This window comes from Salvia splendens, chromosome 14 (assembly GCF_004379255.2).
Source record: "Salvia splendens isolate huo1 chromosome 14, SspV2, whole genome shotgun sequence".
Taxonomy (NCBI): Eukaryota; Viridiplantae; Streptophyta; class Magnoliopsida; order Lamiales; family Lamiaceae; genus Salvia; species Salvia splendens.
The window spans coordinates 20,691,657-20,715,369 of record NC_056045.1 but is presented as its reverse complement, the minus strand read 5'-3'; the positions used below and the strand labels follow the sequence as shown (position 1 = coordinate 20,715,369).

General features: G+C 38.0%; 4 protein-coding genes across 6 annotated transcripts; 1 reads left to right on the top strand and 3 right to left on the bottom strand.

The window, feature by feature from the left end:
- Positions 1–622: 622 nt before the first annotated feature.
- Positions 623–5,771, bottom strand: LOC121766096 (sister chromatid cohesion protein SCC4-like). Of its 2 annotated transcripts, XM_042162436.1 has the most exons (13): positions 5,465–5,770; positions 5,046–5,197; positions 4,756–4,897; positions 4,492–4,608; positions 3,316–3,817; positions 3,019–3,057; positions 2,716–2,837; positions 2,272–2,418; positions 2,058–2,147; positions 1,852–1,976; positions 1,380–1,585; positions 1,139–1,263; positions 623–1,028 (listed from the first exon to the last, which is right to left on the bottom strand). In XM_042162436.1, exons 1-13 carry the CDS (start codon positions 5,675–5,677, stop codon positions 840–842), a joined length of 2,169 nt encoding a protein of 722 aa, XP_042018370.1. In that variant the 5' UTR covers positions 5,678–5,770; the 3' UTR covers positions 623–839. The 2 variants fall into 2 exon arrangements, with proteins under 2 accessions (XP_042018370.1, XP_042018371.1); XM_042162437.1 differs by lacking the exon at positions 3,019–3,057 and having other exon boundaries at positions 5,465–5,771.
- A 631-nt stretch (positions 5,772–6,402) lies between these two features.
- LOC121764920 (reticulon-like protein B5) lies at positions 6,403–8,078 on the top strand. The gene is made up of 6 exons (XM_042160951.1): positions 6,403–6,482; positions 6,654–6,886; positions 6,981–7,161; positions 7,410–7,551; positions 7,624–7,693; positions 7,776–8,078. Exons 2-6 carry the CDS (start codon positions 6,658–6,660, stop codon positions 7,946–7,948), a joined length of 795 nt encoding a protein of 264 aa, XP_042016885.1. The 5' UTR covers positions 6,403–6,482; positions 6,654–6,657; the 3' UTR covers positions 7,949–8,078.
- Positions 8,079–11,758: 3,680 nt separating this feature from the next.
- LOC121763329 (calcium uniporter protein 5, mitochondrial-like) lies at positions 11,759–13,501 on the bottom strand. The gene is made up of 2 exons (XM_042159328.1): positions 12,920–13,501; positions 11,759–12,543 (listed from the first exon to the last, which is right to left on the bottom strand). Exons 1-2 carry the CDS (start codon positions 13,298–13,300, stop codon positions 12,058–12,060), a joined length of 867 nt encoding a protein of 288 aa, XP_042015262.1. The 5' UTR covers positions 13,301–13,501; the 3' UTR covers positions 11,759–12,057.
- Positions 13,502–16,559: 3,058 nt separating this feature from the next.
- Positions 16,560–19,759, bottom strand: LOC121765862 (TLC domain-containing protein 4-B-like). 2 transcript variants are annotated; one of them, XM_042162136.1, is made up of 9 exons: positions 19,546–19,759; positions 19,232–19,356; positions 18,576–18,664; positions 18,364–18,499; positions 18,014–18,088; positions 17,694–17,815; positions 17,528–17,603; positions 17,044–17,103; positions 16,560–16,928 (listed from the first exon to the last, which is right to left on the bottom strand). In XM_042162136.1, exons 2-9 carry the CDS (start codon positions 19,328–19,330, stop codon positions 16,794–16,796), a joined length of 792 nt encoding a protein of 263 aa, XP_042018070.1. In that variant the 5' UTR covers positions 19,331–19,356; positions 19,546–19,759; the 3' UTR covers positions 16,560–16,793. The 2 variants fall into 2 exon arrangements, with proteins under 2 accessions (XP_042018070.1, XP_042018071.1); XM_042162137.1 differs by lacking the exon at positions 19,546–19,759 and adding an exon at positions 19,434–19,511.
- Between the last annotated feature and the right edge of the window lie 3,954 nt (positions 19,760–23,713).

Below are 23,713 nucleotides of genomic sequence, written 5' to 3'. Positions count from 1 at the left end.
AGTTAATTTTGTAAATCTTTAAGACAGGGAAAGAAATATATGTCACATATGTGTGTTTGTCTACATTCACTTCATCATCTAGTTTATTTTTGTATTGATATCTGTTTATTTTATAATATAATCGAGAAAATCTCTCTTTTCACAAAATTATAGTGCTCTTAGATTGGCGTACTACTATCCAAAAAATGAAACAACTCTCTGCTAACGCGTAGAAGCATATCAAACCGACTAGGTATCAATAAACTTGACTAAGTTCCGAGAATCAGACAGACACGTAATGTTACAAATTTCTAATTAAATTTAATAAACTTAAATTAAGAATTAACAAACTTCATTGCAAATTGGTGCATCCTAACTAAAATCTTTATTAACTCCTAATTGAGCAATACAAGTCTAAAGTTGATGTACAAGTACAACACATTAAAAGTTTATGGGAAAAACATGAATTAACCAAAAATTGGTGTATTTTTTGGTTATTAACCATATTTAAATGATTAATTAATAGTGACTTATTATAGCCATCCACAAAAATGCATTCAAATCCAACGTATGCAAATTAATACTACTTGAACTTAATAGTACTTTAAGCACTTAATAGCAAATGGACCTAAAAAACCAATAATAAAATAAGCTCGCATATATTACACATAAAACGAAATTTACCTATAATACATTACCTACACTTCCTACAGATTTTTTTGTCATATTAAAAAGAAAAAGAAAGGAACACGCTACTACTCGAACTTGCACATTTAATTTAAACTTGAAGACATTTGGCCTTTCCTTATTTCCATAATTTGGAATGCTCAATCAAGTTCTCTATCTCACCTAGTGGGACACTATAATCTTCTCTTGCCAAGCCTCCCAATGTCCACATCCATCAGCCTAGCTGAAGACGGCATTGGCGACGGAGCCGCAAGGCCGATGGATTCCGGGATGTCGAGGTCGATAGTGTTGGAAGGGCCAGCCATCGCCCGCTTCATCTCGTGTTCGCTCAATTGATGAACTTGAAGTTTCACTCGGGCGATCTGTCCATTATAAGGATGCACATGTCAACAAGTGAGCAGCAAATGTATGTTTTTGAACTGTTTCTTGGTGATGAGAGGTAGTTGAAAGAGCAGGAATAGGTGTCCATTACCAGTTCGTCGTGATGACCTTTTGAACGCGCAGCATTGAGTCTTTGCTGCAAGTCTTCTGCTTTCCTACTCTGGTACGCAGTGTTCTCCATTTCGCTTCCCCTCTCTCCTGTTTGCTGGTATAAAGCTGCACAAAGTAAGAGAACTCAACAATCATGACTCATACGAGGCAAACCTGATTCGTAGCATGTATTACATTTCCAGCACCACGGATAATTATAATTCTTGCATGTACATGTGTACCTGTCATATTTGACAGCACCCAGTTCTGTGTTGGAACGTCATTCAGCTTCTTTGCCAAAGTTAGAGCAGATCTTAAGATTTCTCTAGCTTGTCCAGTGTCATGTAGAGCCAGTGCCAAGTTCCCTAGCACTGTTAAATACTGCGAAACGAGTTGAAGATTCCCCAAATAAGTATGGGTGATCTGCAAGCCAGAGGCTAGTCGGATTCTGCAGAATTCAAGGCACACGACAAATAAGGTATGAGAGATTAGAGGAATCCATATTTCTATTTCAATTCAGTTTGGAGCTCTCTCTTGATAAACCACCATTGAGAATTAAATTAGGTAGAAACTGGTAGGGGCAGCCAATGAAGGGAAATGTTATCTAATATGGAGATGAATTGACCAATAGTAGGGCAGGGCACGAGCAAAATGCAACTTGTGACTGGATGAATATACACAAAATGCAACAAGCGAAAATTATTCTATGATCACCTGGCTTCTTGAAAATTTTGTTGCCTCACGAGTAGAAATCCATAAGTGTACAGTGCAGTGGTTTTTTCTCGCACCCCTATAAAAGAATCTATCACATCAAAAACAGGTCCGATCAAAGCAACAGCCTGCATGAATAGTTTGGCCTAGTGAGTGGAACTTAACAGTGTCACTTGCAAAAGAATGCACATCTTAAAACATAAAGTTACCTTTGATGAAGATTCAGCATCCCCAATACAAATAAAGGAGACCGCTGCATAAATGTGGCTCATGGCTTGCAGTGATTTGCTCTGAGTCAACTACATATGCAAAACAACGGCAAAAATTTGATGTGTGGTTTTAATTCTAGAAATCACCTAGCTAAAGGATAGATACATGGTTTCCTAAAAGAGGGCTTAGTATTGATAACAAGTGTGAACTTACCTTTGATGCTTCAAGAAAATGAAAAGCAGCGTCATCATAACAGCCAGCTGAATGAGCATACTGGCCCCTTAGAATCTCCATGATACTCTCACAAGCCTGTAGGATAGTTGGAAATCTTATGAACCAACTTCTCATCTGCACCAGAGCCTGCAGATATACCAACATTAATAAATTCAATTAAATGATGACTGATCCGTCGCTTAAATTAGTCCACATGCTTATTGAAAATCATTGAACATATAATAAGTTCATTCCAAAACCATCTTTCTACACTTAATGATTTGAAGATGTATTTCGGCAATAACAAATGTAAGTATTTATGTCTAGACTTTGTACAAGTTTCAACAGCAGGAAGTCGTGCTTCTCAAATTGAAGCACATTTTAGTTCAAGAGTGAATCCAGTGCAAGTAATCAAAACTTCAACGGTTGGAGGTAATAACCAACCTCTTGTGCTTCTACAAATTCACTTCGTGTAAGCTCAATTGCTACTTTGTTCTCGAGGAACTGCATTAGAAGCATGAGATAGACACCGGCCATCCAAATTGCAGAGTGTTGCAACACGACTTCTGTAATCAGTTTGTGGCAGAAAACACATGGTAATAAACCCTCAAACACTGTTTCAGTTATTACATAGACGATCTATGAAATCTGGCTACTTACACAAATTATAACAGTGGCCATTTTCTTTTATGAGATCTTTCATAGTTGACCAGTATATTACAGACTCAATACAAATAGAACTCTCACCTGTAACCCCCTCAGTAATACCTAACTCCACCAGCTCCTCTGCAAGTGAAACACCGCAAATCAAATCTCACACACAAGTATCCATTTTTATGTGAAACCACAATGTTTAATTAGATTTTCAGTATCGGTCTTCTTCTAGATTCGTGAATTCCGGGACGAATAAACAGGTCATAAAACTCCAGTAATTTCAGTGAAGATACAAGTAATCATGAGCAACAGATTGGGATACTTTATAAAACATGTAATGCAAAAGGGAAGACAAACATGATCAATTTCTTATCCTTTTCGAAAACCAACCTTCTATGATTTGTATCCCAGATTCAATCCTCTTCTGACAGTCCTTAAAAAGCCCTTTTGGCCGGCTGAAAACAACCACCATAAGATCAACCAATGCATATACTGCACTTCTTGGCAACCATTCCCCATCGATAGGAGGCGGAGCCAGCTCCAGCTTTTCAGTCCATGCTCGCTTCACATTTCCAAAATATGCAGGTTCCAATGTTTCTTTCCCAGTTGAAGTCTCTCCTCTGTAATTACTAAGTTGTTCCTCAAGATTAGTTTGTTTTTCAGAAAGAGCAGACCTGTCTTTGTAGTTCAAGTCAGGGCGTGACAGAGTTTGATTTAACGCCTCAAGTTCATTGGTGAGGTCACGGATGTGTTGCATCCTTTGCAAGTCAGACTTCATAACAGCATCCAACTTATCAATATGTTGAGCAGCAGTCTTGTAGTCACATATCCGTAGCAGATAAAACAATTGCAGCAGCTCATGGTAAAACAGTAAACCGAGGCATTGTTGTTTCTTTTCAAAAGAAACAAGGAAAACATTTCAAATTCAGTTAATGGAACTGAAATCATCACAACTACTAAACTAAGGCAGTGTTGTTTCTTTGCGAAAGAAAACAGGGGAAAACATTTTAAATTCAGTTAATGGACCTGAAATCATCATAACTACAACATGTACTGATTGCTAGTTTTACTTGTTCAGGAAACAATCAATACGTTATCAGCAAGACAATAGAGTTATTTCTAGAGGATGCTTTCAATATTTATATATCAAAGAGTAACTTATACAACATCTCAGTTTCAAAGATACCATGCAGTTAAGAAGATTTGGGATGTGCATATGCATTTACGTGAAACATCAAAATGAAGCCAGCATGAAAACACTGTCTCACTTCACAGCAGAGAAAACAAATCAAACTCAACGTAGATAGATATGAAAGGGCTAATGTTTCCTTGGAGGTTAGCTAGATATGAAAAAGTATAATCATAGACGAACCAGATACTTACTCGACATAATCAATTTTACAAATTTAAATAACATAAGCACGCAGAAAGACAACCATGTTCAAAGTTATCCATTTTTCATGCCCAAAGGATTTTCATGTTTAACTGGTCTGGACTCCTCTGAAAGAAAAGAAAAACTGAAAAAAAAAACATAACAATATGAAAAAAGGTAAGGACATAACTTACTTTATCAGGCTCAATAGATTCCCATATAAGATTGCATCCATTCACAGACTCTTCTACCAGACTTGTACTGTCCCACTGAATCACATGCACATGCAATATCGAAGTAGCAAAAAACATCTGAGCCACAAAAGAAGAAAACAGAATCAGATTATATCTTCACACAAATTGATATACATTTGAGCACATTCAGCAGTTTTAAGTAGCAAGACAAACTTGCAATTCTGGATAAAACAGGTAAAAGCTTTCTAAACAAACAAGACAAACCTGCAATTCTGGATAAAACATCTCTGCTGCAATTGCAAGGCCTTGTTGCAAAGCCGAAACCGACCCATGGTAATCTCCCTCAATTATCAGGGCATTTGCAAGCTGAGAGTTGAAGTTGCAAGACCATAACTTCCCTGCAAACCTTCAAGACACGATCTTACACTTTATAACACGAACTTGTCAAATAGCAAAGCATTGCCCATAATATAACAGAAACTTGTAGAATCGACCAAATTAAACGACATGCTAAATCAACATGCCAATTTCCAAGTATTCTTAAGACGTCATACCCCTCTCCAGAAACGGCCGCAAGTTCTAAACCCTTGTTAAGCATTTGTTTTTGTGAAGGAATTGCTCCTACAAGATGGTAGCATTGGCTCAACAAACTATAAGCTCTGCACTTCAGCTCAAAGCAAGAAGGAATTGACTTCAACAGAAGTTGCTGCACCGAATTCGGATCAATTAGACAGCAGAATCGAAATTCCAATGAAAAAAAGGTTTAATTCACACACGCACACGGCAAAAACAGACACACACAAAATCACAGTCAATCAAAGTAAATTATAGGCTTAATTCACCGGCCAGCTACACAAATTCATACCAAATCTAATTTCTCACTAAGAAAAAGGGCACCGCATAAACTTTAGCAGATGTAAACGGGAAATGGTGGAATTTAGCAATAAAATAATAGAAGTAAGAGGAGACTTACGGAGCGCTCAAGGTGAGATTTCGCGTGGTTAACGTTGTGCGAATGCTTGAGAAGAAGAGCGGCGAGGCGGAGGCGCGTTTTGATTTCGACGATTGGGAGAAACGACACCGGGCTTTGGCAAATTGCTTCGAGGCATTTGACTGCCTCTCGTATCTCCCGCCGCTGCTCGTGCTGCTCCGCCAGCGACCACAGTCCTTCCGCCACCGCTTCCATCGCCGGAGCTGCTGCTAGATTCCTTAAGCCATGCTCAAACTCGAATTCGATGCAAAATATTTCGGGAAGTTTTTTCTTTTTTCCTTTTCTTTTCTCTTTCTATTTCTTTTTTAAATTTCCAACTTCAAAAAACGAAGCCAGTTTGGTTGGGCCGGTTGACTTAAATGGCCCACACAATCATAGGCTTTGGCCCTTGTTTAATAGTAATATATTAAAACTTAATTAATCCGTAATTACTGCTCCCTCCGTCCCTAATAATTTGTTACCATTTGATCCGACACGAGTTTTAAGAAAATATAATAGAAAGTGAATTAAAAAAATTGGTATATGTGGGTCTTACTTTTATATATTAGTTTTATAATAAAATGTGAGTGTGAATGAGTCAGTGGAATGTAGGGTCCACTACCAAAAATGGTAAAAATGAAAGATGACAAATTTTTAGGGACAGATGAAAATTGAAATAGGTAACAAATTTTCAGGGACGGAGGGAGTATTACCGTAATTACTATTAGTCTATTACACCTTGCTATAGATGATTTATTAGTGAAAAGTGAGCTATTTGAAGTCTATAATTTAACCACAATCGTCATCATTTTTTTATTTAGAGGGACAACTTCAATTTTACTAATTCTCCATTTTGAAGAAAAGAAAAATTATGAAAAAAAAGAAGAAAGAAATGGGCGAAAATTTAGGGTGAACATACGGCGAAGTTGGATGTCCACTAACATAATACGTTGAATATTTCAGTTACCCAAAACAAACACAAATCTCCTCAGATCTCTTCCACATCAAGAAATTTTCACAAGTAATTTTCTCATCATGTTTTGATTTATTCTTCATTCAAAATTGTTTGTTCAAATTTATGCTTCGAGTTTGCATTTAATTTGTATTTATCGACTCAATATGCATGTGGAACGTATGTCATGACGAAGAACATGTAAATTGCTTTATAAATTACTAAAAGTATTTGTTATAGGAAGATGGATCAAGAATTTGAGGAATCATCAGAGCAGAAGCTTAACAATGAAGATGAACAACAAGGCCTAGGCCTAGCCCAAAACCAAGAAGACCAAAGCCAAGGGCAAGACCAAGGCCGGGCTCTAGCGCAAGGGCTCGAAGATCACAGCCAAGAGCAAGGGGAAGGGCAAGGCAAAGGGCGTCTCTTTGGTCGAGAGACACCCGTGCACAGCGCTCTCGGGGGTGGAGCATGTATATTTTCACCTCCCATCTCTTTACAATTATTGTGAAAACTCATTAAGATGATACAATATTCATGATCTCAAACATTGGCTTACATGTCCAGCCGCGGACGTCATTCTATGGCGGAACAAGCAGATGTCTGCATCGCTGCTAGCAAGCTCGACCGTCATATGGCTCCTCTTCGAATGGATAGGCTACCATCTCATCCCTTTCATATGCCACTTCCTCATTCTCGCTTTGGCCACCCTCTTCTTGTGGTCCAACCTATCCTTCTACGTTCACAAGTTAGTCTCCTATGCTGAAAACATGCCAAAAATGTCATGTGTCGAAGAACACAATTCACTGTTTTAGTTTTAATTTCCTAGTTTTCATTTTATTTCCTTTTGAAAGTTTTCTAAATTGATTTTATGATATTATTCTCGTTCCAATGAGTTAGGGTTTCTTTGATAACCTCTCAGTTCAGTCATTCTTCTACGTCTTTTGCATCAAACACCCTAGATGGATTCCTCTAACATGGTTCATTCCTGACTAGGTCGCCTCTCAACTTGCCAGTCATCGAGTTGCCACAGGATTTTTGCACGGCCGTTGCTCTCCTACTATGCGACCGATGCAACCAAGCTATCACCATGCTATGGCAAGTCACTTCAGGGAAGGACTTGAAGAATTTTCTAACTGTAAGTCATCTCTCAATACTTTTACTACCTACAAGTTTACATCATAAGCTAATCTTTCATGTAAAAACACAGGCGATTTTCGCCCTATGGGTCGTCTCCATTGTCGGGAGCTGGTTCGACTTCCTGACTATCATCTACATCAGTAAGTCTTCCTTCCGATTCACGAGCTTTTAATACATCTTGCATTAGGCCAGAAAACCAATGTGTAAGCATGAAATGTGCAGTTAATGTGTTGATTCTGACGATGCCCCCGTTGTACGAGAAACACGAGGATCAAGTGGACTCGTACGCTCTAAAGGCGAAAGCCAGGCTGCAGAGACAATACAGTAAACTGGATGAAAATGTTCTTCAAAAGCTACCAAAAGTTCCATTCATCTCAGACAATAAGCAGCAATGATGGAAAATTTAAAAAAAATCTAAAATATGTTTAGTGCTGATAAAGATCCAAAACCTAGTGATGATTTCGGGCGAAGGACCTGGATTTACATTTGTTTTAGTTATCTTGGCTTAGTAATTTTATGATCACATTTCGGGATATCTGTTCATTTACATTACAGTGCGTTTATGTACAATCGTTATCTAGTGTAAGTGAAGAAACTATATTATTGTCCCTGAAAAGTATGAACAATTTCATTTTTAGTCCGTCTCTGAAAAGTATGAGTATTCGAACTTTGGAAAAACTTTTTTCTTTAAAGAGATAAGACTCATTATCCACTAACAAATACTTTAATTACTTTTTTCTCTAATCTCTCTCTTATCTTACCAATTATGCATTAAAATTCGTGTCAAACCAAATGTTCATACTTTAAGGATGGATGGAGTACATACGTGTTGACTTATTTCAATATAAATTGATGGTTTAGGGTGAATTATATTTGTAAAACACAAATTATTAGTAATTTGTTTGTACTCCATTTGTCCCCTCATTATGTGTCCCAGTTTACTATTTTAGTTCATCTCATATTAAATTATTAATTATCCCACTTTATTTTTACTACTTTTGATAGTGGACCTTACATTCCATTAACTCATTTTCACTTACATTTTATTTTAGAATTACTCCCTCCGTCCAATATGTTTACCTTTTCTTTTTAGTTTGTCTCACTCAAGATGTTCACTTTCTATATTTTGAAATAAATCATTCTTCATCTCTTCTCATTAAAATATTCAATTACATTTTTCCATCTACTTACTCCACCTAGCAACTCCTCCTATAATCTCGTGACATTCAAGAGTGTGGACATCTTGAGTTGGACGAAGGGACTCACATTCCACTAACCTTTTCAACACACTTTCTATATATTTCTTAACATACGTGCCTAATCAAAGTGGGACACATATTGGATTATGGAGGGAGTAATAAATAAGTATTTTCAATAAATTATACTCCCCTCATCTTCTAAAACTTGACAAGTTTTGCTTTTTCGGGTTGTCCGTTTAAAGACACAATTACCTTTTTTCACTTTTAATAAATGGATTTTTTTACTCCATTATCTCATTACACTCGCACTATTATATAAAATTAATAGTAATATATAAAAATAGGACTCATCCTCCACACTCATTCACTGTTGGTTAAAATATGTCTTTAAATGACGGAGGGATAAAGTAATTCGATATATTAATTATACTAATTCATCATTAAATTCATTTCTAATAAATTATCCCAAATTATCCAATTAAAAAATTTACCAACTTTAATGCAAAATTGGTAAAGTAAGAGAGAGGTAGAGAGAAGTAATTAAAGTATTGTTAGTGGAGAATGGACTCCACCTTATTAGAGTGAAAAGAGTTTCTAAAATTGAAAAGTGCATATTCTTGTGGGACGGACTAAAAAGGAAAGAGTGCGTATTCTTGTGGGACGGGGGTATTAATTATAAAAAAATATCAACCAATGAGATTGTGCCATTTGACACAATCTCATTAGATGAAGGGACGAAGACCAGGCGGTTAGTGGTTGGGGTGAAAGAGGTCACGGTCTTGGTGAGAGAGGGACCACTCAATTCAATTTTTCTTTTCCTTTTTTTTAATTCAAAATGAGGTGGCGGTCGGCCAACCTAATCGATAAACTTAGTCTTAGGGTTGGGATTTCAATTTTTTTTTGGTATGCATAGTATGTGTGTGAAGGGTTGGAAATGAATATTGTGTGTCTAACGGTAAGTCAAGATTTAGGTATTCAGTTGATCAGTTTGAATCATCATGCATACTCGCAAAGTACACACATACATTCTTTGTTAGTTTCAACTATATAAAAACATTTTTCAAGTAATTAATTATAAAATTTAAAAGAAATAAATAACGATTAGAATATTTTTTAATTTCAAATATAAACATAACAATTACACTTTAACAACATATATATTTAATACTAAAACACTATTTTAATGCAAAGCGTATAGAGAAAACAGACTGAGCGGAGAAGTAATCAAAGAAACCCTAGTTTCTGTGAAACATGAGAATAATAGTATAAAAAATAATCATCGTCCAAAACAAAAGCAACGCCATTTATAAGCGTCTAGAAAACCCAAGAAATTCAAAAGGAAATAAAACGCAAAATAGAAAATTAAAACTAAACCCGAAAAAATAGTAAATTGTCATTTTCACCCCCTAAACGATGTCAGATGGCCAAAATCCATCGTCCATCATCGCGACAATGTTGCGATGAGTTCGATTCCAAATTGCGATTCGCATGCACCGTGTGAATTTCAAGTCATTCTGACACTAAAGGTTTTAGCCCGATTTCTACGTTTGAACTGCATCATATTTGACCCGACACGGATTTTATGAAATACAATAGAAATACTTTCATTTTTTCTTTCTATTTCTCTCATACTTTATAAATTTCGCATAAAATCATGCCATCCTCAAAGTCCCTATTTCTAGAGGATAGGTGGAGTATGAACTTAAAAAAATATATATTCTAGCCTTCTTCTGCTTCCCATAGGTCTCTATAGCCATTGCTCTAGCATTGTCCATCTCGGCTAGATAAGCCAGAGGATCCACCTTATTTACCTTCCCATAGGTCTCTATAGCAATCTCTAGCATTGCCCATCTCGACTAGATAAGCCGGAGGATCCACCTTATTTACCGTTGGCCCTTTCATCAGTGCGGACACTAACTAAGCACTATCCTCCCTAACCGAATAATGTGTTGGTGATTTGTGAAATTGAGCCCAATATATACATACTACGAGCACTATCTATTTATGTTGTATTAGTAAATTTGATTTTTCCCACCAATTTTAATGAGTCATAATCGAATATCATCTTGTTGCAATACGTGCAAACTGCCTGAGTTCCTTGGGCAGTTGCTCCGGGAATCTCTGTAGGAGTGCTCAACTGGGTTTGAAACGTTTGTTGCTGGACGAACTTTACCATTTTCATCATCAGCAACAGAGCCTCAGCCATCCTTTCGTCACTGATTCCTAGCGGTTCCTTAAAGCTGTGAATTGCAGAATGTAGGGACGCGATACCTGTTTGAATCTCCTGGATGTTGCTCCTTATAGCGGCCATTTCCTCTGAAACGTCGCCTCTTATGGTCGCCAGTGCCTCCGTCACATTGGTTCCCATGGTCACCGTATTCTCTGTTATGGTGCTCCTTATGGCTGTCATTTCGTCCTTCAAGGCGCTCCCTAGTGCTGCCATGTCTTCTTTCCATTCTGTCGTCGTCCTTGATAACAAAATGGTGCGCCATATCCAACTCATTTCCTCACGTGTTCTTCTTCTAGAAGCCAGCGGTCCCCACCTAACTGTTTGATTGCTCCCCCTTGATCAACTCCCCCGATTCTTGGGCCCTTTTCGCCTTTTGTACTTGCTTGATCAGTTCGGCCTTGCTGCCTTGCTCAAGTAGCATTTCTGCACATTTTAATACTTGTTTTGCCCGATAAACCGATCAAGTAGTATATATTTTACCCTTAAACCGATGCATGAAATGAGCCTTATCACTGCACAAGTATGGTATGGTCTGCGAGCCACTGGTGCATAACTAGCATGCTTTTCAACCATGCTCGTTTCGTTCTCTGAAAACTAAACAACGATATACAGGGTGTCAATTGTAAACATTGTAAAAATACAAAGACATAGTTCATCTATAAATAGTTGTTGAGTTAATGAGCAACATAAGTTGCAAAGAGTTCATATTTTCATTTCAGTGTTACTAACAGCCACAATGAGATTTTTTAACACTAGCAATCATAGAAGCCAAGGTATAAATGTAAAGCACAAATTGAAATATCAGTAAGGTCAAGTTTGTATGCATAACAAAACTATATATGTCACCTCAAAATAGTCAGAAGCTAATACATAATACTAGGGTGAGCAGAGTTACTTTTCAAGTCCTCTGTGGTCTAGAGTTAAGAAGTATTGAAAATTCCAACCTCAAGTCCAAATATTGGCTGAGGCAGCACAAGAAAAATCATGGCAATTTATGGAGCTTTTGGTTAATTGTGAGACTTTTTTTTCCTTAAGTGATAAAAAGTGAAAGCAAGTAGTACTAGATAACAAGGTATCAACGATTGTGAAGAAGGTCCTCCGGTTCCAATTCCACCCCAGTCCGTTTCTTGATGGATGAACATGTATCATGAGGCACCCTGCATTTCTTCTGCAACTCCAACAGCCTCTGGATATCAAAATTGTGCCTCTTGATGAGCTTCCTCTGCCTGGAGAGGAAGAGCCTCTTCAGCAGATCTTGGTATGACGGATCTCTTGAAGTGATCAGGAAATAGGCGTAGCCTATGACTATCCCCGCTGTGGTTGTAAAGAAGGCAATTGGCTCCATGACGTCCCAAGAAAATTCCCAGAATGTGAGACGAAAGAAGAGCCCAACCTGGCACACAGCAAGCCCCAATCCAGTCCACAATATACGACGGACTTGCTTGTGTGCCAGCATATCAATTTGTTCCTTCTTCTCCTGCAGCTCCAGGAGCTTGACTTTGCTAGGGTCGTCTTCCGGCATAAGTGAAAGGGGCACTGCCTTCCTAACCAAATCTACCACCTAAAACACCCACATTTTATATCATCAGAATCAGAATATAGCCAACATTCTCTTAAACAATCCAGTTTCAATATCATTTTCCCTATCAATCAAGACATCTTCGAATACAATTCGATTCAAATCACAAATAAGCCATCACGAATCCAAAATCACAAAAAAGTGAGTATAATATAGCTAACTTTCTCAATCAATCACCTAATTTTCTCCTGTTCATGATCCCACACTCACAAAATCATGATTTGAAAATTAAATTAGGTTTACCCCACAAAATCGACAATCATCAATCACCACAGCTTTACCAACACATAAACACACACAAACACGATTCAACACGTGAAGCAGCAGAAAACCTAAATTTTTTTTCCAGCAATTAGACCTTATCGGGATGGAGATACACTCTGTCGCGGAACAGCAATACAACCCCGGCCTCATCCAGCACTCGAGCAAACTCCGCTGCCTCCGACGCCGACTTCGCGACGCCGATGCTCTCGCACGCTTCGAGAAGCTCGGCGTAGGGAATCACCTCCTTGTCCTCCATCCCTAGCTTCTCCTTCAGCGCCCCCACATTCACCAGCCTCATCAACCTCTTCGCCTCCACATACGTCATCGCATTCCCACCCCCATCCCCCTCTCCCTCGCCGGCGCCGGCGCTGTATCGGCGGAATGACGGCACCGATGACGATAATCGAGCGGCGTGAGACGAAACCGGGGATCTCAGCGCACGCCTCAACAAATTGGCAGCTGGATTTCTCCACATCTTCCTTTCTTCTTGGCGAAATCTCCAATTGCGCTTTGATTGTTGAGATGTCGTAACGTAATAACTGCTCTATTTCTGAAGACAATTATTACTATGCATAGGGCTCGGCCCGGCCCGAAAACCGCCCGCTTCTGTTTACAGTTTTTGGTAAACAAAATCTATTCCACATTTATCAAATACGGTGTAATATAATTTATTATTAACCTAATAATTTATAGATTTTGGCCTCTTTAAAAAATGAAATTAGGCAATTTTTAGAGCGCCACGTTTTCCCCGTTAGATCTGAGATCTGTAAGGTCGGATTTATTTTGGTATTTTGTTGTATTTTTGGGAAGTTTAAAAATATTTTCATAAATATGAAATTAATAAATCTTTGGAGTCAAAGTGGGTGTTGTTGTTTGACGTTTCAACTGCTATTATTCCGATTCACTATTAATTTATTGAATTTATTATAATGTAGCCTTTTTATGGTGGACACGACTCAAAGTGGTGTAGAAATTATTTTATTTATTGAATTCGGATTGCACTATCTAAGTTATATTCATACAACTTTTTAAATATTACACGAATATTTGGTACTCCCTCCGTCCTGCACTACTTGCACTTATTTCCTTTCTAGGCATTCCAAGTTATTTGCACTCTTTCCATTTTTAGTAACAATTTATACCTACGGCCGTAATTGTTGACTTTGTCTATCACTCATTCTTTAATCTCCGTGCCCAAAAGGAAATGTGCGAATAGTGCGGGACGGAGGGATTATATTTATTGCCACATCTCAGAGGCTCTAAAAAATAGTTACTTTTTGGAGGGAAAAGGCAATATTTTTGGAGTAAATTATTAGTTCACGAATTTGAAGACATTCCAAATCCACACACTACCCTTTTCTTTTTAACAGGAATTAGTTAGGTAATAGAAGTATGAATTGTACATTTTCAAGATGTCCACCTCAAACTCAATAATATACTAGTTTGTAAATAAGACGGGAAGCTTCCTTATATGAATGATGGACGGAAATTACTAAAATAGCCTTTTGTCCGGTTCAACACTGCCCAATAATATCCCCTAATATTCAATCTTTTGCCGACCATAAAAATTATATTTATTATACTCTTGGTCCCGTCTATCTTGATACTATGGCCCACAATTTAATGAGCAAGTGTCATTAGACTTTAATGTTTTATAGATAAAGTAGGTAAAATACTTATATCTAGAGATGCCCACCGGTTCCGGCGGTTAACCGCCGAACCGGAACCGTGGCAATTTTCCCGAACCGGAACCGTCGCAATTCGGGTCGCGGTCCTGTTCAGGTTCAAGATATTCCGAACTGGAACCGTCACCGAACCGGCGATTCGGGACGGTTCGGAACCGGCGGTTAACCGGCGGAACCGCCGGTTCGGGCGCGTATATCAAGGCATCGGGGATGGGGCCGACGGCGGCAGCTTTTCAGCTGCAAAACCGGCCGGTTTCGGCGGTTTTTTGGCGGTTAACCGGCGGTAAACCGTGAAAACCGGCGGTTTTGCCCAGAAACCGGCCGGTTCCGGCGGTTTTCGGCCAAAACCGCCGGTTTTCCGAAAATTCAATTTTTTTTTTTTCAAATTCGAATTCTTCCATAAGAGTTTCTCTCTTCAATCTCCCAATTCTCTCTCTTTGTCTCCAATTTCTCATTTGTGCTATCGTGCTTCCATTTAATTACGCAAGTGCTACTCTTATTACGCATTGTTATACACTTATACTTGTTCCCGTAGTTCTATAAGTTGTCTTTCTTTCTCAATTGCTAAAACAAAAAAATATATATTATTCCATATTTCTACATTTCTACATAGCAATATGTCATCATCCCGAGAACTACGTGGGCTTTGATTCCTCAATAAAATTGTGAATACGTAGGCAACTCAACTTAAATTTGAAAAGTTTAACTTTGAAAGTTTAAGTTGAGCTCAAGCCCTTTTCAATTTCCCCCCCCCCCCCCTCCCCATTTCATGTTTTTTTTAATTTACGTTCCCGAGTCCGACGACACTTGTAAATTATATTACATTGTTGTATGTTGTATACTTGTAGTTGTAGTTGTAGATGTATATGTATTGTAAATTGTAATGTATCGTTGTCCGTTACAACTCAAACTCAATAAAATTGATATCATTTTCTCCTTATTCGTCGTATTTCTATTTGAATTATACATTGTCTTGTACTCTTGTTCCAAATTGTTGTATAAATCCAAATTTCAAATTAAAAAAAAAAAAAAAAATCGAACCGCGAAACCGCCGGTTCCGAACCGGAACCGGAACCGCCGGTTTTCGAACCGGAACCGGAACCGTGAAATAGCCTCACGGTCCGGTTCCGGTTCCGCCTTCGACCAAACCGGAACCGGCGGTTCCGAACCGGAACCGTCCGGTTCCGAACCGTGGGCAACACTACTTATATCCTTCCTTCAAACTTTTATGAAAATAAATAAATTTACATATTTTAGTTATAATTTTAGAGTAGAATTTGTTGATTAATTTATCCTTAGCAGGAGTATATATTTTTGGTTATTTTTTAACACTACCATTTTAAAATAATAACATTAATTTAGATTATTAGTTAATTACGAAGTACTTCTTAGTTAACACACCACATAATTAAATTTCTATACTTAACTATAAAATAATTTAAAACTTAATAGTATAATACTATATAGTAGTAATAGCATTTCAAATAATTTTTTATATAATTATTTCGAATAATTTCAAACGACACGAGTTTTAATACACATTTGGTTAAGGTTAAGTAAAAGAGAGATTTAAAAAAAAAGTTTGTTAGTAGAAAATGGGAACCATCTCATAAAGAGACATAAGTATCCTAAATAGAAAGTTTATATTTTAGAAAACAAAGCAAAATAGAAAGAATTTATATTTTTATGGTACGAATTAAGTATTTTAGAAAACCACCATTAGAATGGGATTAGCACCAGAATAGCCTTCGCCGACATCAATGGACGAATACAAACGATGGAATTCAAGTCTCTAATTAAAACTAAAAAAATTTCTAACAAAGATTGGCATGAGCAATTTTTACCCTCTTTGGTGTCATAGTTGAATTGTGTACAATTCTTATTTATCATGTGATTCAAATCTGTGATTAAAGGAACAAAAATTTGTTTGGAGCTTCAAAATAGAAAGATCCATCAATTTTCCAAAAAATATATAAATACGACACAGATTCAACCAATTACCACAAAACAGATCAGGAATTTAACCTTATGGCACAAACAATGTTAAAGTGACACTGGCAAAAGCAGTAAACTTTCATAAGAACACAGAACCATCCCTGTACAAAGATTTCATCAAGAAAAGGGTCCGAGCCTCGCGTATTTAGCTCGGAAAATCCAGACTAAAGCGTGGGGAGAGGAGGAGGGCGACTTTACAGTTGGTTGCTAGCATATAGATTCTATAAACCGCAGTCTCAAAACGGCCAGCTTTAAAGAATTTAAGTCCTAGATAGTGTTATCACTATTTTAGGTCTGTTTCGACTTTCTCAAGGTTTTTATCATACCTCTCGCAATTTTCCAGAACCAGAACAAGTTCATCAGGGACAGCACTGGAGGTATTGCAATCAAGCTGTAGAACCCCAGCCAGTAGACTTTCTTCACCTGAGCGTATGAGCAGAAACCACAAAGCTAATTTCAAATTCTTGAATACTATTTACTACTAAATGGCAAATATGATAAAACGTAACTCAAGAAGAGTTAACCAGTAAACATGCACCTGATCAAAATGGACAAACATGTGGAAGAATAGGAACACAAACAAAATGATCCTTGCAACCTGAAAGTAACAATTACGACTGATGACTGTAAAAATATGACAGCCAAAGAAATAGAGTGAAGCGTTTTTATCTTCAAAAATAGTTTAGTCGGATTTACATATTAACTCCTGCACCATTGACAGTGCAGATCTACCACTGTACCTTAAACATAATCAAAGTTTCAGTGCTAATATACCATGGAATAAAATTGTCATCCAAAATCAACTATTTATGTAGTTAAAACCATTATGCATACAGATTCCTAGAGCAGTAATAAGATACTAGGTTGGTTGAGCACATATTTTGATGACTGATCTTTGGCTAAAAACAATTCAACTAATGATTTTCATCTAGCTGTTGCGACTTCATGAGTAGTAGCTAATTTTTAGACTAGAAATAAACTAATGAGTTTTCTGAAACTGAAACAAGTTTGATAGATCATACCAACCACCCAATGAACAACGCCACACCATTGTAAATGTAGAGTTTTGAATTCTTCAGTCCAGCAACATCAAGATGCCTGAATGTGTGTGAAAAGAATGAATAGATGTAGAGATTAAGAAAATGGAACTGAAAAATGGGTTGGCGAATTCATGTCTCCTAAGCTTACCATCTTAAATTAACAAACGGGGTAGTGATTTCTGTAAACAGGACAATGAATATGTAAAATTGTGCTTGACCACTCAAGAGGGACTGAACGATGGAAAACATGGATAGCCCATGATGTAGGATCTAGCAAAACGGACGAGCACATATGGTATATCAGCCAAAAAGTGAAGGATTAATTAAAATTAATAAGGCCCTTCAAAAGCTTGGGTCAGACCGAAGATACTACAGAAGCCATTTATGTACTTTAGAAAAAATACGATAGATAAAACAGGGATTCAGAAAAGAAATTTCTGATGAATTTGGGTGTGTTCCCATACTTACATACTCAATTCCACCTAAAGCTGGATAATTATAAATAATCATTGCCAGGTCAGACAGAAAGTAGCCAATTGATACCTGTGAAATTGAACGACAGGAAACATCTAAGTATCCCGAACGAAACCTCAAAATACAGAAGCAAAAGAGTTTATATTAGTAATTTACAAAAGGGGAAAGTTGTATTAAAGGAGCACATTGGACGATGGAATACCAATAGAGAAATATCTGAAGTGGCATTGAAATACAGAGGGGAATAAGATGTTCCCTCTCATTGGTCGTATAAAACCCACATAGTTTGTAAAATTTTCAAGAATGTTATAATGATTTACATTAGCTGAAAGCCTGAAACGTACCCCCATTATGGTTTCTGACAGAGTCGAGGACTTGTTGACAAACAACACATCTTCACTATCGACAAAGAGATCTGAAATCAGAAGCAGATACAGAGAACCAGCAGCTACGACAATGGAGTGGAAAGTGGAGAACCCCCTGCACAACCAGCCAATAGTAACACACCAAATCCAAGGTAGCAAACAATGAAACTTATACTAAGAATTAGTACTACCTATTGTTCCATTCGAGCTTTTCTTTGTTGCTAAGCTTGCTGTATCCCTTGAAAAATGAAGCACTTATTGCTCCTGTTAAGTCATATACCTTGAACAACAAAACAAGAAAGGGGATTCAGAAATAACTAACATGCTTGTTAACTGTGAGCATTTTAATGGTCGTTGTCGCATTTAGTGTCGAGAGGATGGTCAATATAGGAACCAACCACACAGTATCAACCTTAGACCGGACTAGGAGAAATTCTTGATTTGCAGCAGAACACAAATGGGAAAAAAAGCATTAAATTCGTCACCACACTCACTCACGCATGCGCATAACCCCTTATCACCAAATGCACACAATTTGACAATGGAAGAAACAAACAACTCGAGAAAAAACTGGTTGTAAATATAGAAAAAACACGGCCATATTCTTGAAATCGACTACATGATCATCCGTCCCATCCGAATTTCTTTTTACAACAACTCAACCTCTATTCCCATGATACTAATATAGACATACACAAACCAAATTAAGAAAAATAACACCAATTACCATAAGTCCACCACCTCTAAATTCCATCAACACAACTAATGAAATCAACACACAGCATTTACAACACAAAAATCATCAGAAAAAGGCATCCTTTAAACATATCAAGAAACACAAACTCACAATCTTGCACATAAAAATCCCACAAAAAACAGACGAGAGCCACTGCAGTTTCTTGATTGGAACAGCATGAACCGCCATATCCATCAGTTGAGTTTTCATTTGATCTTTTCCCCTTTTTCCTTCCCCTGCAGAATTGAGAGTTGCAGTAGGTGAAACAAGCTATCAAAATTCAACTGGAAGAAAGAGGAGTGTAGGATTCAACCAAATATATATATGTGGCGCTGACGAAAACAATTATTGGAATAACAATCAAATATATCAAAAATTGTGGAGCTGGTATATAGAGTGATCAAATTGTATGGCACATGATTTACCTGGGCAAGAGAAAAGTGTGTATAACCAACACGAGGGAAAATGACTGCTACGTATATCTATCTATATATATATTGATTGTTAGGCAAGAAAGAATTTACTCTTAATTCTGATTTTTATTCTCCATGAACAAAGTGTTGGAATTTTGAAACGATCAAAATTGGGTGGGAATTATTATTTCTTTGGATTCTCCTCGCCAAAAAAGTTCATCTTTGACCTAATTTTTAAAGAAAAATTAATCGACGAAATCATTGAGATTCGACCTTTAATTTCTGTTTATTTTTCATTCTCGTTTTTGTTTTTATGGCAAACGGGTTATCGGGTCTACCTGGACTTAGTAAAAATATGAATTAATCCTAAAAAACTATTCGACGATTTTGCAGAAAGATTTTGTAAATAAACTACGTATTCCAATTGTGAGGTCGTGGTTGGTCACTTTATTTTATAGAACAAACTTTGCTCCATTTGTATTCAGTTATATACTTGGATTCGTGTGTCTGTTTTCTATCAACGTTGAAATTTCTATTTTTTTGATGCCAAAATTAAAGAACTCTATCATATTTTCCTTTTTAGAACGTCGATGGCTAAGTAACACATTTTTAAATATAGAAATATTATTGTCTCTGCTTTTCCTTCTCTCTTATTTCATTCTTTTCACTTTACTAAAAAACAAAATTACATAATCATATACCCAATTTGAAAAGTAACGTGTCATATTAGTTGGAAAAAAAAGTGAATCATCTTAGGTGGAACATGAGTATATAAATTCTATACTTTTAATTATTTTAAAAAATTATCAAATAAATAAAAAAGTAAACAAAGTTCAAATAACATTAAAAAGATAAGATTATTTTACAAAATATATAAAATAAGATTGTCTTACAAAATTAAACTAAACATTTTTCATTTGTTCCGAGTTTTTCATTAAAAAGACGCATCATTCACTCTTCCATCTGTTGCTCCATCTTAGCCGCATCCTCCCGCACCATTGCAATTTTCCTATCTGGATCAGCTTGCGTTTGTTGTTCCCTCTTCTTCGCTTTATCCCGCATCATTGCAATTTTTCTATCTGAATCGGCCTACACTTTTTTAATTCGCAATTGCATTTGTTCGTGATGTTCTTAAACTCGTTGCTCAACCATTTCATCGACCTGGCTAGCATTGACGGGGGTGGAACCCACAAATGAGTAAGTAGCCAATGCGAAGTATATGCTTGTAGCTTGTCCCGCGAGCGTGAGGTCGATGAAATGGTTGAGCAACGAGTTCAAGAACATCGTGAACAAATGCAGTTGCAAATTGAAAAAGTGTTGGCCGATTCAGATAGGAAAATTGTAATGGTGTGGGAGGAAGAGAAGAAGAAGGAACAACATATGCAAGTTGATTCAAATAGGAAAATTGCAATGGTGCGGGAGGAAGCGGCTAAGAGGGAGCAGCAAATGAAAGAGCGAATGATGCGTCTTTTTAATGAAAAAATTGTTTTTTCTTCTTCACCTTCCTATAAAGTTCCATGAAGATGGCTCCATGATCCGGGTTCTCCATTTCTTGAGCCAGTTGTTCTTCGGCCCTTGCCATAACATCATCCTTCCATTAAACAAACACGAAAACATTCAAAATGTTCAAGAAAAGGGGGAGAACCTCACAAACAGACAAACCCATTATAGAATATCAATTAAACTTCACATTTCCAATCTATGTACAGGAAGTTGAGACTCAAACCTCAAGGTTAGTCAGTCTTATTTTATCACCCATTACCATCATGCAGTAACAAGACAGCTTTCTTGCTTGGGAATATTCGAAACAGAATTTGTGTTCTAACTCCCTCACACACCACGAATGCACCATAGCTCCAGTAATTTCATGTACTATATCTCTTTTTGCTTAATTGAATCATCTCCTTTTACCTTATAACAGAAACTCTTTACATTCAACAAAACTCATCCCCTTTCATGAACAAAAGCATTGAGCAAGAAAGAAATTGTGTCTTAGCAAGCAAGAAACAAGCATTCTGGCACATACACAACAATCAATCAAGCAGTACTGACTATGAATTGAGCTCAAACTTCAAAATCAGGATCGAGCACTTACTGAGATTGTAGACGAGATTGAATGTGGTAATAGGCTAATAGCATCAAACTAATCACTAGTACTCATTATATTAACTAACTTTGTGCATGCATAAATTGACAATCTATGTTCATGGTAAAATAACTTCGTACTCACATCAAATGATATATACCAAATTATCAAGCCATGTGTTTAGTGTTTACCTGCAAACTCAAAAAATTACCGTGGTAGTATTGCTGGAGCTAGTAGAGCTTGTAACTGAACACCAATCTTTATGTTTTAAACAGGCAAACAACTATCTGTTGAACAGTGAAACAGAAAGGGATGAGTCAAACATACCTCATGCTTTGGTAAGTGTATAAAGCTGCATATCAACTTTCTTACAACACAATATAACTGTTAAATGTGAATGTATCAAGAAAGAGATTTTCTACAGTCATCTCCTTCAGCCACTCACTTAGAAAAATCGTACAATAGCTGAGATGGATTAACTTATAGGTCTAAACTCCCAGTTTCTTAGGCCGTCCACAATAGGAATAGTCCAGCAATAGCTCAGCCATAGCCTAGCCACAAACTCCTCCTACCACATCATCAACACTAAAAATCCTCATGTCACATCATAAATAGCCCAGTCATAGCCTAGCCACATCATAAATAGCTCAGCCACATCAATAGCCACATCACTCAAAATTATATAAAACAAATAATTAACAATCACACAAAATACGCAATTTAATTTACGATACATATACGAGAAAATTCACAAAGACGGGCCACCTAGGGTATATCCCATCCGCCAAGTAGTAGCCCATATCATGTCGGTTGCCGTTGGCGACAAAACTGATGGCCGGACCGACACCCTGACACTGCTCGTTGAAAAGTGGCGACGAGTTGAGGACGTTGAGGTCGTTGTTCGAACCGGCTATCCCAAAATACGCATGCCAAATCCACAGCCGGTAATCAGCTACGGCCTCGAGGATCATCGTGGGATTCTTTCCCTTGTAGCCGGTAGTGTACATCCCCTTCCAGGCGGCGGGGCAGTTCTTCCACTCCCAATGCATACAATCTATGCTGCCTAACATCCCTGGGAACCCATGCTGTTCCCCGTGCATCCGCAGCAGATCCCGACAGTCATCGGGGTTAGGGCTTCGAAGGTACTGATCACCGAATATTTCAATCACGCCCTGACAGAAATACTTCATACACTCCAGGGCAGTCGTCTCACCGATGTGGAGGTACTCGTCCCACATGTCTGCAGCGCCTCCGTAGGCCAACTGCCGGATTGCCGCAGTGCACTTTTGAATAGGAGTGTGGCCGGGTCTGCCAGACGCATCGTGCCTAAAGCGGAAATACAGATATCGTTGCTCCAATCCGTTAACAATACGCATAAACAGGGACCTGCGCATCCTAAAACGGCGCCTGAAAAGGTTGGCGTTGAACCGCGGCTCCTGTGCGAAGTAGTCTTCGTATAGGCGCTGATGTGCAGCTACGTGATCACGATCAATCACCGCTCGGCGGTGTACCACTAGTCGAGGTCGAGGTACCGCCGGCTGCAAGGCCCTCTGCATCCATTGATCAATCTCACGGTTCGTATAGGCCTCTAGCGCTTCGTTCATTATACGCTCGTACTCCTCAGCATCCCCACCACTCCCACCACTACCACCGGCGTTACTCATTTCTAGGTGTTGATCTTGTACAGAAATTAAGATAGAGAGAGTACTCGTTAATACAAGTGGTGCGAATGAAAATGACGGACAAGTCGCGTATATATAGTGTTTCGGAAACAAAAAAAAATTAAAAATTCGCGCTAGGCGGTGCGCGTCCGGACGCTGCAATAGCGCCTAGTGGATCGCCTAGCGCACCGCCTAGCGCCACGGAACCGACGAGCGCTAGGCGGTTTTTTTTTGCGAAAATCGCTGGGCGGCTGCAATAGACCGCCTAGTGCCGGCGCTCGGCTAGGCGGTGCGCTAGGCGCTATTGTGGATGCTCTTAGAGCATCCACAGTAGGACGGACATCCCAATAGCCTAGTACTAGAACATCCCAAAAACACTTCATGTCACGTCACCAGAACATCTCACTGCACTGTCACATCACTAGGATATCCC